General features: G+C 43.2%; 1 protein-coding gene across 1 annotated transcript in view; it reads right to left on the bottom strand.

Annotated features, from left to right (window-relative positions):
- LOC311108753 (protein enabled homolog) overlaps positions 1–11,891 on the bottom strand; it is a gene marked incomplete at its 5' end in the record, with an annotated part of 147,876 nt that extends 135,985 nt beyond the window's left edge. Inside the window, one exon of the mRNA XM_084151491.1 lies at positions 11,539–11,891. Within this exon, the coding sequence (XP_084007617.1) occupies positions 11,539–11,543 (5 nt within the window). The remainder of the gene's footprint in view (positions 1–11,538) is intronic.
- Positions 11,892–18,107: the final 6,216 nt, after the last annotated feature.

Below are 18,107 nucleotides of genomic sequence, written 5' to 3'. Positions count from 1 at the left end.
GTGGAGCCCCAGCTCTAAAACAATCAGTCAGTAAGAAAAGTCTGGATTTAGATTAGCACACAAAGACTGAAATCCATTAAAGTGGATCAAATAGCACTGCCTTTCAGTCACAGAGGGAGAGGCCACTTTTCTTTGTGAGTGCTTCAATTGCAGATCGAATTTCAAGTGCTCCTTTCTATGGTCCAACTCGGCTCAGTCCAGAACAGTTGAGGTCAAAGGGTCAACATTCACAGCCCAGTAAATGGCAGCTCTGCAACAGTCACCCCTGCCTCGGCCTCACACTCCTACATCCAGACGTCAAGAAAATATTATGCTACTAGACCCATTCCTATACACAGATGAACAACAGTGATTTGCGCCCGTCAAAGTATCAATATACAGAACCAACATATTGTTTGTCTGTTTAAACTTTAAAAGCAAGGCCTCTTAGGTAATGTTTCATATTAATTTGGAGGCGAAAGAAACACACACCTGTTTAGGCGAGGTGCTGGCTAGCGGAGTAGAACACTTGAAAAAGAAAAGGAGAGCCACACACTCTAGGAGTTCAGATGCAATAATTTAATAACCTGATAACCAACGTTTCGACAGACAAGCGGTCTTCATCAGGGTATAATGACAAACACTGCGGGTCACTAGTTTATATAGTGTCAAAGGACACACACAGGTGTCTGTAATCATGGCCGGGTGTGGCTTGATATCGTTGGTTAATTCACAGATAAACAGAGCATATAAAAAACATGAATGACTAGCATACGATCAGACACAATTTGGCTACATAGGCCTACAAACATTTACAATGAATAGCAAAATTACAATAATCACAACAATGGCTTCAGATCAAAGTCTACGTTGAGACCGAAGGGAGCAAGGGTCTTTAAATTAAAGATCCAGGCAGCCTCCTAGGGAGGGTGACATGTTCGATGCCGATATAACGTAGGGACGAAATCGAGTGAGTAGTTCGCTTCCAAAAAGTGGGCCGCGACTGGGTAAGTCGAGTTTTTGCACCTAATGGTGCTACGATGTTCCGAGATTCGTACTTTTAATTCGCGCTTTGTTTTTCCCACAATTTTTACCACAAGGACAAGTTATAAGATAAATAACTGCCTTAGTGGAGCACGTGATAACACCTTTGATTGGGATCTGTTTCCCTGTTTGGGGGTGTACATTTGTAAGTACCATTGCATTGAGCGCAGCCATTACACTTGTAGTTTCTATCCGGAAGAGCCGCAAATAGACGTTGTGCAGGAATATTTTGGGGTGGTAAATCAGAGTTTACCAATTGATCTCTGAGATTTCTGCCCAGCGAGAATACGACCAAGGGAGGGTCCGAAAACACATTATCTATACCGTCATCGGATCTTAGAATGTGCCAATGTTTGTGAACGATTCCCTTCATTTGTTCAGAGCACTTTGAATAGCATGTAATTAGAACGCAAGAATGCTTCTTTTTGCGAGACTGTCCTTGAAAGAGATCATGTCTCGACTTGTTTTGAATTTTCTCAATGGCAGTATTAATCTGACAATTTTTGTACCCCCTCTCCTTGAATTTTCTTTGCGTCTCAGCCATATTTCTGTCGAAATCGGATTGTTTTCTGCAAATTATTTTGATTCGACAGAATTGGATCAGAGCTCCTAGAGTGTGCGGCTCTCCTTTTCTTTTTCAATTTGTTTCATATACCATGGAAGAAGGGTGGAACGCCTTTGGTCGTGTAGCTCAGTTGTTAGAGCATGGCGCTTGCAACGCCAGGGTTGTGAGTTCGATTCCCACGGGGGACCAGTATGAAAAAAAAAATGTATGCCCTCACTAACTGTAAATCGCTCAGGATGAGAGCGTCTGATGACTAAAATGTAAAATGTAAGATCTTCAAAATTCCATTCTGGGAAATATTCAGACCGTTTTTTTCCACAGAAAGCTGAATCATACAATGACTAGAGGACAGTCACAGCCAGACCAGCGGCTTGTCCCCATGAGCGGTTTAGAAGGTCAGAGGCTAAAGGGTAAGTGAATCAGGAGTGTAAGCTGCTGTGGGCTAGTAGAAGGACGTGTCACACACTTTCACTGACACACCGCCGTTGCGCAAAGAGCCCGTCATTCAGCTTTGTGACAACATTATTGACCATTCATTCAGCCAAGTTATATGCTGGATATGCAGTCATGTACTGGATATAGAAAGGGCTGAACAGATCTCTGAATGTAGATAAAATGATAATGCAATACTGGTTAAAAAAAACAGTAAAAAAAGGGGGGGGGAACAGAATATTCATACAATGAGAACCTGAATTGTTACTAGCTTTATTACATCCTCCAGGTAGAGCAGCAGTAGTGTAGTGTGTTAGGAGTGTGTAGTGTGTTAGGAGTGTGTAGTGTGTTAGGAGTGTGTGGTGTGTTATTAGGGGTGTGTTTCCCTTTGATTATCCTGTGATTAACCAGGTGGCGAATCGCATCTCTGCATGTCTGGCAGACATATCAGTGTGGATGACGGATCACCACCTCAAGCTGAACCTCGGCAAGACGGAGCTGCTCTTCCTCCCGGGGAAGGACTGCCCGCTCCATGATCTCGCCATCACGGTTGACAACTCCATTGTGTCCTCCTCCCAGAGTGCAAAGAACCTTGGCGTGACCCTGGACAATACCCTGTCGTTCTCCGCTAACATCAAAGCGGTGACCCGATCCTGCAGGTTCAAGCTCTACAACATTCGCAGAGTACGACCCTACCTTACACAGAAAGCGGCACAGGTCCTAATCCAGGCACTTGTCATCTCCCATCTGGATTACTGCAACTCGCTGTTGGCTGGGCTCCCTGCCTGTGCCATTAAACCCCTTCAACTTATCCAGAACGCTGCAGCCCGTCTGGTGTTCAACCTTCCCAAGTTCTCTCATGTCACCCCGCTCCTCCGCACACTCCACTGGCTTCCAGTTGAGGCTCGCATCTACTACAAGACCATGGTGCTTGCCTACGGAGCTGTGAGGGGAACGGCACCTCCTTACCTTCAGGCTCTGATCAGACCCGACACCCAAACGAGGGCACTACGTTCATCCACCTCTGGCCTGCTAGCTCCCCTACCTCTACGGAAGCACAGTTCCCGCTCAGCCCAGTCAAAGCTATTCGCTGCTCTGGCACCCCAATGGTGGAACAAGCTCCCCCATGACGCCAGGACAGCGGAGTCACTGACCACCTTCCGTAGACACTTAAAACCCTACCTCTTTAAGGAATACCTGGAATAGTATAAAGTAATCCTTCTTCCCCCACCCCCCATAAAAATTAAAATAAAATAAAAAATTACTATTAAAAAAAAATTGGTGGTTGTCCCACTGGCTATCATAAGTTGAATGCACCAATTTGTAAGTCGCTCTGGATAAGAGCATCTGCTAAATGATTTAAATGTAAAATGAGTGATTTCCTGCTGTCCCTCAGAGCGAACAGTCAGATCACACACACTGACACACAGCCTCTTAGCAAGGCAAGGATCTAATCACATGGACACTTGGCCAAAGGACTGAAAAATCTTGTCACATTTTAACGGACGCTGGCAGAGGGACGGGAGGTGCAGTGGTGCAGTGTGGGTAATGAGGTCCCATGCAGTACAAAGGTCAGGTGAAGTGTGAGAGTTTGGTTTCAGTCAGACGCCGGTCGAGAGTCTATCCTAAAGCTACAGTAGTTAGTACGACAGTGATACCGACTGCTCCAACGACAGTGATACCGACTGCTCCAACTCTGAAACCACATCTATGGAAGAGTCGGCTAAAAGTCTCTAAACAATCCATCATACTGTTATATTATGACGTAGTTTAGCTAAGCTAAAAATAGTCATATTTAACCACAAGATATTAGGCAAAAACATACTTGCTCTCCACAATAGGGGCCTGATGCGTGCTTGGTTTTGATAATAGGTCATTAGAAAGCTCTAGCATTTCCTGGAATCTCCCACCCCCTGCATAGAAGAGAGGTTCAACTCTAGCGGGGGCGTCTTGGCTGTGCCCCCACAGCTTTTCTCTCCCACCAACGCACACTAATTAGTTTGGAGCTTTTCAGGCAGTTCACACTTTGCTAAAAAGCGGCCCTTTCAGGAGATGTGCTTGTACTTCGGCAGTTCTCTTCCCCCTAGAATTTATGCGTTTCTTTTCTCAATCTCAACCCCAGAGCTGAGCGATTGCACCGAGCGGTCACGAAACAAAGGAGTGTGTTCTCAATCAGGGGAGTTCACGTGTCAAATTGTAGTCCCGTGTAGCTCAGTTGGTAGAGCATGGCGCTTGCAACGCCAGGGTTGTGGGTTTGATTCCCACGGGGGACCAGTATGAAAATGTATGCACTCACTAACTGTAAGTCGCTCTGGATAAGAGCGTCTGCTAAATGACTAAAATATAAAATGTAAATGACTCTTTCAGAGTTCCCTTCATTGTCACACAAACAAAGGAAAGATGTTGGTTCGGGTTAGTTTATTATCTAGGGCATTGTGGGGTTCCTAACTCAATGCCTTTTTACCACCTCGCTCTTCCTTTACAAGACTCAACTTTTTCGGAAGCGAACATCAAAGAATTTTGATTTCCCTGCATTTTGTGTTGCCTGGGCAACCCCTTCTATGTGGAAAAGTATTCTGCGTTAACCATTCAATGCGCTCAACACGGAAGACTGCACACAGGCATACGAGGCTGAACAAAGCAAGGCTGCATTACAGAGCTTAACTGCTGGTCTGATTCATCTGTATGTGTGGATCGATGCACCCTGCGCTCTCTGTTTTCAACAAACATGTCCTTTAGGCAGGACCATTTCTGATGTATGCCACAACACTGAGCATTCATAAATTGTGAGCAAAGAGAGAGAGAGATGGCTAAAATCATGCAATTTCCAGTGTGTTCTGGCGGGTCTGCATAATCATCTGTGTCCTCCTCCAAACAAGCACAGCTACATCCGCCCTCTACCCATACTGGCCCTAAGCTCCTCACAAATGACAACTTTGCATTTACATTTCTCCATATATAGTGACAGGGCCGTACAGCAAGGCTCACTGCTGTGCTGTTGATGCGTTCAGCTCCTAAATGGGCTTCAAGTGTTCTACATTTACATTTACGTAATTTTGCGGACGCTCTTATCCAGAGCGACTTCCAAATTGGTGCATTCAACTTATGATAGCCAGTGGGACAACCACTTTTTTTTTTTTTTTTTATGGGGGGGGGGGGGGGGGTAGAAGGATTACTTTTATACTATTCCAGGTATTCCTTAAAGAGGTAGGGTTTCAAGAAGCAAAGAGAGAGAGCAGGGTGAAAAGACACAGACATTGCTGTGTCCAACCACCTAGAACTTACCACCACCATATTATGCAGAATATGTTAAGTGATTGCTAACATGCACACACACAATCTCACACAGCCAATCCTAGCAGAGTGCACAGCTCCAGATGCATGGCCACTGCAGTGATTCTAGCCCTCTGGGGTATAGTTGGCACTGGGGACACACAGAGCGACAGAGGTCACGTGCTCTAGAGCCAACTGACAGAGGTTTCTACCCAGGCTGTAGAGCGAGAGGCTGCAGGAGGAGAATTGAGAGAGAGCGAAAGAATTGAGAGAGAGAGAGAGAATTGAGAGAGAGACTGCCACACTCAATAACACAGGCTGGCTGCCTATGCTACAGTAGAATGCAGCAGCAGTAACGGGGTGAATACGCTTGCAGGAGCTGGATTAAAACACACACCAGTCAGCGCTCCGCTGGCAGCTCCAGTAGTATTGAAAGATTTACAGAGACTGCTACTGCAGCAAGGATGACCAACTTGTTTTACAGTCCCCATCAGTAGAAAGAGGGTTCTGCTTCTCAAACACCAGGTTTCAAGGGATCTACAGTAGGCTAACAATACTTTGATGCTGTCATGGATCTGGTGAGCCGGTTGGGTGTTCATTTCCTGCATCTGTAGTGGACAGTGACCTGAAAGCTAAGGGTTCACCGTGTTAGCAGTGCAGAGGCAGCGAGGGAGCAATATGAATCCCTTAGCCAGCACTGTAGCGGTCTGTAGCTCTGCTTTTACTACAGCATCATGTCACGTTCCAGTAATCGCCAGTCAATCTACCTAGAGACCCACTCTGCTTTTATAAACAGAGATCAGAGCAAGGTAATCCCATTGTCCAGGCCTAGCACATCTGTTCCAGAGTGGGTGTGCCGGTACACTGTGGGGTGAAAGCCTATCTGTGTCAGTGAGCCAGAGACAGGCAGCCTGCTGTATGTCAACTCACTGAGGTATGGGGTGGGTTGACAGTGTAGTCCCCCTCTCTAACACTCTTCCCCAGACATTTCGTATCCAAATCAATAATTCTGTTGCTTATAATCTGCAGTCAGAGTTAAGATGGTGGACAGATGGGAATGGACTAGACCGAGGAGATGCACATTCATGACCTGCCAGAGGAAATCCTGCTCGTTGAGGATCCCATGAGTGCATCACACACATGACTGAGCAGCCGCCATATGCAGCTGGTCAGCCAGCGCTGCCCTGATGTAATCACCCACTGACCAGAGAATGGGAATGACAGTGTTCAAAACATACAAATACGATAAGGTAAAATACACAGAGTGTACAAAACATTAGGAACACCTGCTCTTTCCATGACATTTTTTAAAAATTTTTTTTTTTTTAGTCATTTAGCAGACGCTCTTATCCAGAGCGACTTACATGAGCAATTAGGGTTAAGTGCCTTGCTCAAGGGCACATCGGCAGATTTTTCACCTAGTCGGCTCGGGGATTAGAACCAGCGACCTTTCGGTTACTGGCACAACGCTCTTAACCACTAAGCCACCTGCCGCCCCTGACATAGACTGACCAGGTGAAAGCTATGATCCATTATTGATGTCACTTGTTAAATCCACTTCGAATCAGTGTAGATGAAGGGGAGGAGACAGGTTAAAAAATGATTTTTAAGCTTTGAAACCATTAAGACATGGATTGTGTATGTGTGCCATTCAGACGGTGAATGTGCCTTTGAACGGGGTATGGTAGTTGGTGCCAGGCGCACCTGTTTGAGTGTGTCAAGAACTGCAACGCTGCTGTGTTTTTCACACTCAAAAGTTTCCTGTGTGTATCAAGAATGGTCCACCACCCAAAGGACATCCAGCCAACTTGACACAACTGTGGGAAGCATTGGAGTCAACATGGGCCAGCATCCCTGTGGAACGCTTTCGACACCTGGTAGAGTCCTTACCCCGACGAATTGAGGCTGTTCTGAGGGCAAAAGGGGGTACAACTCAATATTAGGAGGGTGTTTTTAATATTTGGTATACTCAACACACACACACACACCCAAGAGCCCAGGGAAACTGATCACAAGGACAACAGGAGGGGGGTGAAAACCACATTGGGCCAAAGGCAGAGAGCACTGAGCAGTTCTTTATAAAACTCTGAAATTCCATTTTAGGACTTGACAGCTAACAGGTGTTGATGGTAAACATTTACATTTACATTTTAGTCATTTAGCAGACGCTCTTATCCAGAGCGACTTACAGTTTTTTAGTGAGTGCATACATTTTTCATACTGGCCCCCCGTGGGAATCGAACCCACAACCCTGGCGTTGCAAACGCCATTCTCTACCAACTGAGCTAAACAGGACTGTATTTCTCCGATAAGGTGAATGTATTGACTTATAGAAGGCCTAGCCAACATATAAAATACCTATTTGTTAGCCAGAAGAGCAACTTGGCTGAATTGTTATTATATTTTTCACTCTGGTCCAAATCGGGTCTGGTCTAGACCCGAACCTGTTAGGATACAGGTCGTGTCTAGGTCTGGTTGTCGTCTGGTCTGATTGTTCTCGAGTCCAGGATTATCCTTTTTGTTCCTTTTTTATTCAATTAATTTTTTTTATGATCGGGTCCGGATCCGATTGTCCTCGGGTTGGACCCGAGAAGACCTCTACCTGACACATACAAGACATGTCAATCAAAACTCTCTCTACATCCACACCTCTCAAAGGTGCTGATCTTTGGCCCCTGTTATAGCTGCCAAATTTACCTTGCAGGCAACTATACCGTCGCCAGAGAGCGAGGAAGGGAGAGTGTGTGTGTGTGAGAGAGGGAGAGAAAGAAAGAGGAAGAGAGACAGTGGGCTGGGCATGTCAGGGTTTTTACCCCTTTGCCACCTGGCCCACCCACTCAACCCCCACAGTATGGGGCAGGGTTCATGGCTTCGCTCCATAGGGACAAATGGGAAGACTGTAGGCCGAATCCTGTTTCAGGTAGACACACTGTAATATGTGCTTTCTAAAAATGCAGTCAATATTTTATAGACCGTAATAAATGGTATATAATTTGTAACGTCATACCAAAGCCAAGGTTGGAAAACTTGGAATAATACCTCAGATGTTAAAATAACATTCCTGTTTTAAAAGAGAGACAACAGGATGTTATAACAGAACTTAACAGAGCCTATTTCCATCAGGGCTTTAGAGCAGCATTTTAAAAATGGACTGTTACCAAAAGCAGCATTGTGTTCACTTTATAAATAATGCTGCCCTCATAATTAGGAAGCCATTAAAGTAATCCTGTGTCATTTGGCCAAATAAAGGCAGCTTCCTATTCCATGAACACTGAATACACTGTTAAAAGCATAATTACAAAAGGGTGGTTTGGTAACACTGTGGGGAGTTGACACTAGTTGTCTGGTATGCAGGCGTTGAGGTATAGCCGATTGATGCTGTGGTACTGAGAGGCCAGTCATTCTAATGGGGGAGAACGTCTCCCTGTCAGCATACAACACTGAGTACACAACTTTCTACTCCAGTACAGAGGAAGAGAGAGAAAGAGAAACGAGAAAGATAATAAAAAATGTCCAATACAACTGGACAAAAACAAGAAATTCCTCACTGAGCCTGTTACTTTGGCCTCCTCCAGTCTCCCTGTAGTGCGGCAGTAAGTCACAAGGCCCTCTTCACAGAGCGCCACCATGTGTAGAGTAGTGATTCATGTCAGAGAGACAAGGCAAGACAAATCCTCCATATCTTTAACAACAGAGATAGTTCTGTTTCCTTATTTTACGTGTGGGTTGGCTCAATTAAGTGGCAAAGCAGAGGCATGAAGAAAACAAAGGGTGAGGTGGGATGGGGGTTGAGTGAGATATCAGGACACACTGACAGCCCTTTGGCTCTGCTGCTGCTGTCTGATATAACTCACCATGACGAGATACGTCACCAGATAAAACTGTGTCCACGCACACACAAAGACAGAGCATCTTACTTACACCCATTTAAACTGAGCATCACACACGAAAAGGTAGGGGGAAAACACACCAGCCGAAAATATTTGAATGAAGTCAGTGGATTAAACAATTACGTAAAATAATTTGAGTACAAAGTCACTTGTCTCCTGTGAAACAACAGTAATCCTGGTGGTTCTCTCCTGGGTCCACTTTCCTTGGATGAACAATCGTACAAAAGAAAAACTTGGACCAAATGATTTGTTCCAATTTTGGGGGTTAATCCAGTCCATTAAAAAGCCAGAGGCTGAATAACTGTGGCAGTCATCAGGAAAACTTTATTTTTTTTATTCTAGCAGCATTTATAAAAATGTTGTTTTTGGTGTGATCTTACATAAAATATGCAAGAATTACAAAATAAACCCCTAAAAGTTAATATCACCCATGGGTGTAATAATAACATAGGCTAATAATAATAATAATACAGTAAATCTCATAATATCAGCCTTTGTCTTTTAATCACATGAGTGGTTGTCTTAAATGAGTAAAGCTTGGGGGCATTTCAGTGGCTGTTATTTCTCAGCATCATTGACCGCAAAAGGCTCCTCAAAAGGAAAAGGCTGTCAGGGATTGTTACGATGACACATCACAGCCAAGTCTCCTGATGCTCAATTATCTACCGGGACTGATACAATGTCAAGTGTGCTTCACTTCATATGATTCATAACTGACTCGTGGCTCTATTTTAGAACATCATGGGTTAGGAATTTTAAAGGAACAGGTACAGTTCAGCATTCATCACTTTGACATAGAAAAGGTGTCTTATGTTGACAGGTCTTTGGGCTTATAGTTCCTGATGAGTTAATGGAGAAAGAAAACCTCCATGTTGTCTGCCTGCGTCTGTCCTGAGACACACCAACAAATGGCCATGAGTCAGTCAGGCCAGCAGCTTGGCCAGCCAGTAACCCTAAGCACCAACCTACACCTATTGAACAAACCCACCAGGCACATCTAATAGTCTCCCTTTTGGCACTCATGTTTGTTGTTTAATGAACAAAAAGATAAAATAGAAAACAAGCAAGTTGTTAACATAGAATACTACTTCCATTTCACCCACCATTTACTATTTCCAAAAAGTAATGTGATCACTGATCACCAATCAGCAAGGTGGATAAAAATTATTTGAGAATTCCAGCAGTGCTTTAGTTCCTTGGAGCAGCCAGAGCCATTGTTAGATGAGGCTTAGTCTATTGGACAGATGCCAGCAGCTGGCCCCATTTAGGACTTTCTCTGAAGCCCCCCCCACACGCCCGCCCCCGCAATGTTGAGTCATGGATCTGAGTAGGGGTCACCCTCTGACTGTGGACCAAGCCTTGACATCTGAACTCCCCCTATCCTACCGACAACTCCCTCCACTACAATGTGATGAGAGCACTGAAACAGTCTTTTTCAAACAGCCACAAGGCTATGTCACTTATACACTTATTAAGATAATACACTCATCTTTATCAGCAACTTATCACTGCTTGAATACAGGAAGACAAAATATTATATAAGACTATAACATGAATATCTGAGATGTTAGTTTGTTTTGTCCTGGGGTTAAACCTGCAGAGACAACGTGGGACACCTGAGTGCATCATCGTCAAGTGTGACATTTGTGGGAGAATGACCTTAGAGCACTAATAAATCATTTTTAATTATATAAACCATACTTACCAAATACAGGTTTTAAATTGTGTATAATTATTAAATATGTTCAATGATAATAAAAAAAATTTCAAGACACAGTAGTCAGAGAGTGCGCAACCCTTGCAGAATGAACCTGCATAGCCCTGTCGAGTTGTCAACATTAACGAAAAAACGGATGTTTGAATTAATGTGACAAATAAATTACATTTCATCATTGTCGTGGATAATCCCCAAGATGATGCCGAATACAAAATTGGCACAAGTAATTATTTACCTATTGACCGTAGTATACACAACCCTAGGACAAATGTTTCTTTGTGGAGGCGTGTGTAAGTGTGACATTGTATGAAATCATTTATTTTTCAGTAAGCCCTGTAATAAGCAACCACTGATAGGACAATTGCGCACTACATGCCTTGCTATTTGACATACAAGGAGGCAACATCTATATCGACAGTGCTGCACTACAACTTTCTGTATATGCAGACTATAACACCATTTTGTGCAAGACATAAACTACCAAATAACCTAACGAATAACATGCATTTGATCGTTCCGAATATAAACTTTGTTGGACATATAGCTTCACTAGAAGTCACTGTGTGAATTTACATACACTTTGGCATCATGTTGCACCCTTCAATGTTTTTTTATCAAGACTTTGATCAATTACTCACCTCATGATGATTCTGTCACAGGCCTAAAAACGTATCTTCGTCGAGGGCTTAAAATGTTATTTGACTGATGACTTATCTCGGCAATAGTTTTCAGAAAGTTCGCACTTGAATATGTCACAAAATAAGAATATCAATGGAACGCCTCGGGACGAATTTGGTTCACAGTTACATCCAGTAAAGTAAAAAAAAATGTAAATGTAAAAAAAATTATCTAGTGCATCGCGCCACCGTTCATGAAATTCTAATGAAAGAAAAAATGAGAAAACAATGTTTTTTGCTGCTGAGACTCCAGTCGTTTCATGTAACGGCACGTTGCCGCTGGGATCCCGGTCTCTCTGCTTCAACACTGACGCAAAGCTTTTCTCAACTACGTGAAGTACGTAGAGACGCACAGAACAGGGCGACACCATAGATATTTCTAGAGGACTCTAGTTGCCAAAAGCTTGCTAAAGCATGGGCAGCGGCATCGAGGACTTTCACAATTTTTAAGTAGTCAACTGGGTGAGACTTCCTATGTGTTAATGAAGGATCACATATTTCCATCCAGGTCAGTCAATTAATTTTACTTATGAGCAAAGGCTGAATTCCATAACTGCAGGTGGCAGTAAATCGCCAACCTTGGCAATATACCTGTTCAAACAACACACTCCAGGTGGCAGTATGCACCATTTCAGTTTGTTTACCAACTCATAAAAGTAGTAGTAGAAGAAAATGGACTACTTAAAAATGTAGACTACTTCAATGGCTCTGCCCTTGTGCTCACATACGCCATAACGTGAGATACAACGTTGCGATCGCTATACATCTTTATGGGCCACACCCCCTGGAATTTTTTGACAGCCCAAAAGCCAACAGAGATGGTGCAAGCGTTCTTTTATACCTCAAGGGCGCATGTGCCCCCCTTGCGGGAGTTTTGAACGAGACCTTTATGGGGGATGTAATAAGCAATCTCAGTGTGCCGCTATGTGGATGTGCTTATTATTGTCCCCCACGATCAAATCTATGGAGGATCAAACCTGCCATAATTATAAATAAATGCACAGATAAATAGATACATAAATGAATAAATAAATACATAAATACACACATAATTAAATAAATGAGCAAGGAAATACAAAAATACTGACCAAATTTCATAAATTCTCTACACATTTGTATGTATTTAATTATTTATCTATGTATTATCTAATTATTCAAACTTTAATTCATTATATTATTTTATATATGTATTCATTCATTTATTTATGTATTTCTTCCTCCAATATGATAATGAGGGGGTGTCTATCAAATGTCTGTGGGTGGTATCTAATGTTGATCAATGTCACGGCGTGATGCTCGATTGCTTTTGCACCACCTATGTGAAGCTTGCCACAATAACGATTAGCCACAATAGTGGAATTTGTGGTTGACCTTCAGAATAAAAGTTCCACATTGAAAATGATGCAAACCGATACAAATAGAGGAATCATGCCATATGTTGACTAAATAATGCTTAACAAGTTTGGAATGTTGTTATAAAAATTAAACAAAGGACAATAATTAGTTAATTTGACCCCCAAAAATGTAGCAGCTAAAATCGCACTCTGGATGTATCAGACAACTGCATTGGGGACATACTGTATGCATTGTAAAGCCTTGCCAATGGAGCCTTGCCAACTGTGAAGTGTTTACACAAATATTAGTGTCTTAGCTCTTATTGCAGGACTTCAACTGTAGGGCACCAGGTAGCCTAGTGGTTATAGAGCATTGTGCCAGTAACCGAAAGGTTGCTGGTTCAAATCCCTGAGCTGACTTGGTGAATAATCTCTCGATTTACCCTTGAGCAAGGCACTTAACCCTTGTTGCCCTGGATAAGAGTGTCTGCTAAATGGAAATCACCTCACTATTTAGCCTACCCTAGAGTAGGGGTTGGCAACCCTGTTTCTGGAGTGCCGCACCAGGTGCATTCAGTTCGCTTGAACATTTGCTATGTTGCGGAACGGTTTGTGCTGATCGACACGTTTTCCCAAAATGTTCTTGTACACTACTGGTCAAAAGTTTTAGAACACCTACTCATTCAAGGGTTTTTCTTTATTTTTACTATTTTCTACATTGTAGAATGATAGTGAAGACATCAAAACTATAAAATACCACATATGGAATCATGTAGTAACCAAAAAAGTGTTAAACAAATCAAGATATATTTTATATTTGAGATTCTTCAAATAGCCACCCTTTGCCTTGATGACAGCTTTGCACACGCTTGGCATTCTCTCAACCAGCATCATGAGGTAGTCACCTGGAATGCATTTCAATTAACAGGTGTTCCTTCTTAAAAGTTAATTTGTGGAATTTCATTCCATCTTAATGTGTTTGAGCAAACCAGTTGTGTTGTGTCAAGGTAGGTGGGGTATACAGAAGATAGCCCTATTTGGTAAAAGACCAAGACCATATTATGGTGGTCCTCTGTAGCTCAATTGGTAGAGCATGGCGCTTGTAACGCCAGGGTAGTGGGTTCGATCCCCGGGACCACCCATACGTAAAAAATGTATGCACGCATGACTGTAAGTCGCTTTGGATAAAAGCGTCTGCTAAATGGCATGTTATATTATATTATGGTAAGAACAGCTCAAATAAGCAAAGAGAAAACGACAGTCCATCATTACTTTAAGACATGAAGGTCAGTCAATACGGAAAATGTCAAGAACTTTGAAAGTGCTATGATGAAACTGGCTCTCATGAGGACCGCCACAGGAATGGAAGACCCAGAGTTACCTCTGCTACAGAGGATAACTTCATTAGAGTAACCAGCCTCAGAAATTGCAACCCAAATAAATGCTTCACAGAGTTCAAGTAACAGACACATCTCAACACCAACTGTTCAGAGGAGACTGTGTGAGTCAGGCTTTCATGGTCGAATTGCTGCAAATAAATCTCTACTAAAGGACACCAATAAGAAGAAGAGACTTGCTTGGCCAAGAAACACGAGCAATGGTCATTAGACCAGTGGAAATTTGTCCTTTGGTCTGGTGTCCAAATGTGAGATTTTTGGTTCCAACCGCAGTGTATTTGTGAGATGTGGTGTGGGTGAACGGATGATCTCTGCATGTGTATTTCCCACCGTAAAGCATGGAGGAGGAGGTGTTATGGTGTGGGGGTGCTTTGCTGGTGACAAGACACACTTAACCAGCATGGCTACCACAGCATTCTGCAGCGATACACCATCCCATCTGGTTTGGGCTTAGTGGGACTATCATTTGTTTTTTCCACAGGACAATGACCCAACACACCTCCAGGCTGTGTAAGGGCTATTTTACCAAGAAGGAGAGTGATGGAGTGCTGCATCAGATGACCTGGCCTCCACAATCCCCCGACCTCAACCAAATTGAGATGTTTTTGGATGAGTCGGACCACAGAGTGAAGGGAAAGCAGCCAACAAGTGCTCAGCGTATGTGGGAACTCCTTCAAGACTGTTGGAAAAACATTCCAGGTGAAGCTGGTTGAGAGAATGCCAAGTGTGTCAAAGCTGTCATCAAGGCAAAGGGTGGCTATTTGAAGAATCTCAAATCTCAAATATATTTTGATTTGTTTAACACTTTTTTGGTTACTACATGATTCCATATGTGTTATTTCATAGTTTTGATTTCTTCACTATTATTCTACAATGTAGAAAATAGTAAAAATAAAGAAAAACTCTTGAAAGAGTAGGTGTTCCAAAACTTTTGACCGGTAGTGTACGTTCTTGAACAGACTTTGAGATACGTTTGCTCCATTCGGTGTGTGTGCTGGGGTTTGGCTTGAAGCAAATAGTGACATATTTAAAGGGGCAATCAGCAGTTGTAACATGTTTTTGGACATTAATTAATTATATGGACCCAACCCCTCCCAGTTTTTCAGCTGGTCGTTCAATGCAGCACTGTTTCTGTTCAATTTAACGTTCTATTAAGTTATGTACTGAACACAGCCCAGACCAACTGAGCTAATTGATCAGTTCAGTGATTGCCTAAATTCAACTCACCTGGTCTTCCAGGTCGGTTAAATGAAAAACTTGAATTACCTGCAGCACTCCAGGACCAGGGTTGCCTCCCTTAAAGGTATTAGTCAATGCTTATGAACAGAATATTGTATGAGAATTTCCATATATCAATGACGCTAACAAAAGGGTTGAATTGTTCAGAAACACCTGCAGTAAATGCTAAGATGGCTTTGGTGATGCAAGGTACCTAATGCATTTGTCATCTCCCTATCAGGCCCCTGCATGCTGTGACATGGGCCTGGATGGTGACACATCTTCAAGCTGCCTGACTGAATACTGTAGCCTTCAGTGGTAATGGAAGCAAGGGCCTTACCTGGGAGTACAGCAAAACAGGTAATGGAAGCAAGGGCCTTACCTGGGAGTACAGCAAAACAGGTAATGGAAGCAAGGGCCTTACCTGGGAGTACAGCAAAACAGGTAATGGAAGCAAGGGCCTTACCTGGGAGTACAGCAAAACAGGTAATGGAAGCAAGGGCCTTACCTGGGAGTACAGCAAAACAGGTAATGGAAGCAAGGGCCTTACCTGGGAGTACAGCAAAACAGGTAATGGAAGCAAGGGCCTTACCTGGGAGTACAGCAAAACAGGTAATGGAAGCAAGGGCCTTACCTGGGAGTACAGCAAAACAGGTAATGGAAGCAAGGGCCTTACCTGGGAGTACAGCAAAACAGGTAATGGAAGCAAGGGCCTTACCTGGGAGTACAGCAAAACAGGTAATGGAAGCAAGGGCCTTACCTGGGAGTACAGCAAAACAGGTAATGGAAGCAAGGGCCTTACCTGGGAGTACAGCAAAACAGTCTCTCTCTCTCAGCCATTCTGTCAACATGTATTGTATTCATACAAACTGCTACGGACGCAGTCACTGACTTATATTCACTTTGGGACAAGTAGACATTTTTCAATCTTGTATGGGATATACATTTATTATTTTAGTTGACACCTGTGTGTCTGATATACATGAATAAAAACGTATTTTCACCCTGGACATGAGACTTGCATTTAATTTAGACCTTTTGAATCATAACCTCTTAGTGTTGTCTTGATGTTTAAGTTACCACATAAGTTAGTATGAAAACCAACATGGCAAACATGCTATGGAAAAAGTTGTTGGTCATAATCTAACAATTAAAATTAAAATGAGTTTATACAAAACGTTATTGCATTTGGTCATCCTCAAAATGTGGCCTTTTTGCTAAGCCTTGATAGTTGCATCCTTCCTCAGGGAACTGTCTGCAGGTTTTTTGATGGGCTGCTCTAGAGTTCCACAGCCCAGCAGACTCACCTGGTGATAGGGGGATGGACACATGTTAGTTTTGATAAGTCTGGGAGACTTTTACAGCGAGAAGAGAGCATGAGTTTGAGTGAGTACAGTAAATCCAATCCAACCAGTGGCCCTGGATAATATGCTATGCTGTCACACAGGCAGACTGCCATAGTGAAGGTTTACATGGTGCATCAAGTATACTATTATGAGTGTAGCTTACTTTTCTGTGCTCTGGAGAGATGGCAGGTAATTGGTCAGAAGGCTCTGGAGGTCGTTGGACCATTCTGTCTCTGTAGTGTAGCACCTGGAGAGAGACGGATAGAGGTAGTGAGTGTGCTAGCTAAATGACATCCCTTCTAATTAAGTGTCCACTCTATTGCTTAATTCAGAATGTAGGCTACACCTCCGAGTTACATCTGTAAGCTACATTAGCTAGCTAATGTGATCCATCTTGGAAAAATCCAAGATGGCGAAGTAGTGCAGTCCTGTTTCTGTCGTGTGTCTGTAAATAGCCTGTAAATACCCAGTTTTTTTTGTATTTTTCGTACATGTTTCCCTATCAGACTTTTCATCCTTCTAGAAAATATACTTTCCTGCAACCCGCCTCACTCAATGTGGAACGGATTCTATTGTTGACTTACCTTTGTCTAGAATCTAGAATCTCCAGTTGAAACTAGCTAGCCAGTTTCAGCTAACTAGCTACTTGCTATTAGCCACAGCTAGCGGTGTTTCACTCAGAACATTGGATTTTTTCCGCGGGATTAATTTTAATCACTGGACATTGATCACCGGATATTCGGCCAGTCTGCACAGCGCGTTATCGACCCAGAACATATCAGTTTTTCAGCCGGAATCACTGAATCACTGGACCTTTAACTCCGGATTCATCGCTACCAGCTGGCTACAACAAAACGGACGCTGTGGTCTGGCTAAGCATCCTGAGCTAGGCCCATCTCCCGGCTATCTACCTCTCTGTCAACCGGACGGGACCACCTAGTGTTGACACGAAGCCCCGCCGATCCTACACGACTGGTCTGCCGACGAAATCGTCTGATGTGGTTACGACGTTAACCACGAAGATTCCATCCATCTGCTAGCCCTTACTAGCCCCTGCTAACCCTCTTACTCACTAGTGCTTCACCACCGGACCTTATGATAACTCAGCTATACAGCTGATATCTGCTGGACTGTTCCTTTTTACGGTACTACATCCTGTTTATGTTTAGCCTCAGCCCAAACATGGTTAGTTTATTGTTGTTTCGGTTATTTCTAATTGTACTATATCACTGTAG

The sequence above is a fragment of the Coregonus lavaretus genome (assembly GCF_964263955.1).
Source record: "Coregonus lavaretus genome assembly, chromosome: 33".
Classification (NCBI taxonomy): Eukaryota; Metazoa; Chordata; class Actinopteri; order Salmoniformes; family Salmonidae; genus Coregonus; species Coregonus lavaretus.
Note: the sequence above shows the minus strand (reverse complement) of the source record. Positions and strands in the feature narration are given on the sequence as shown.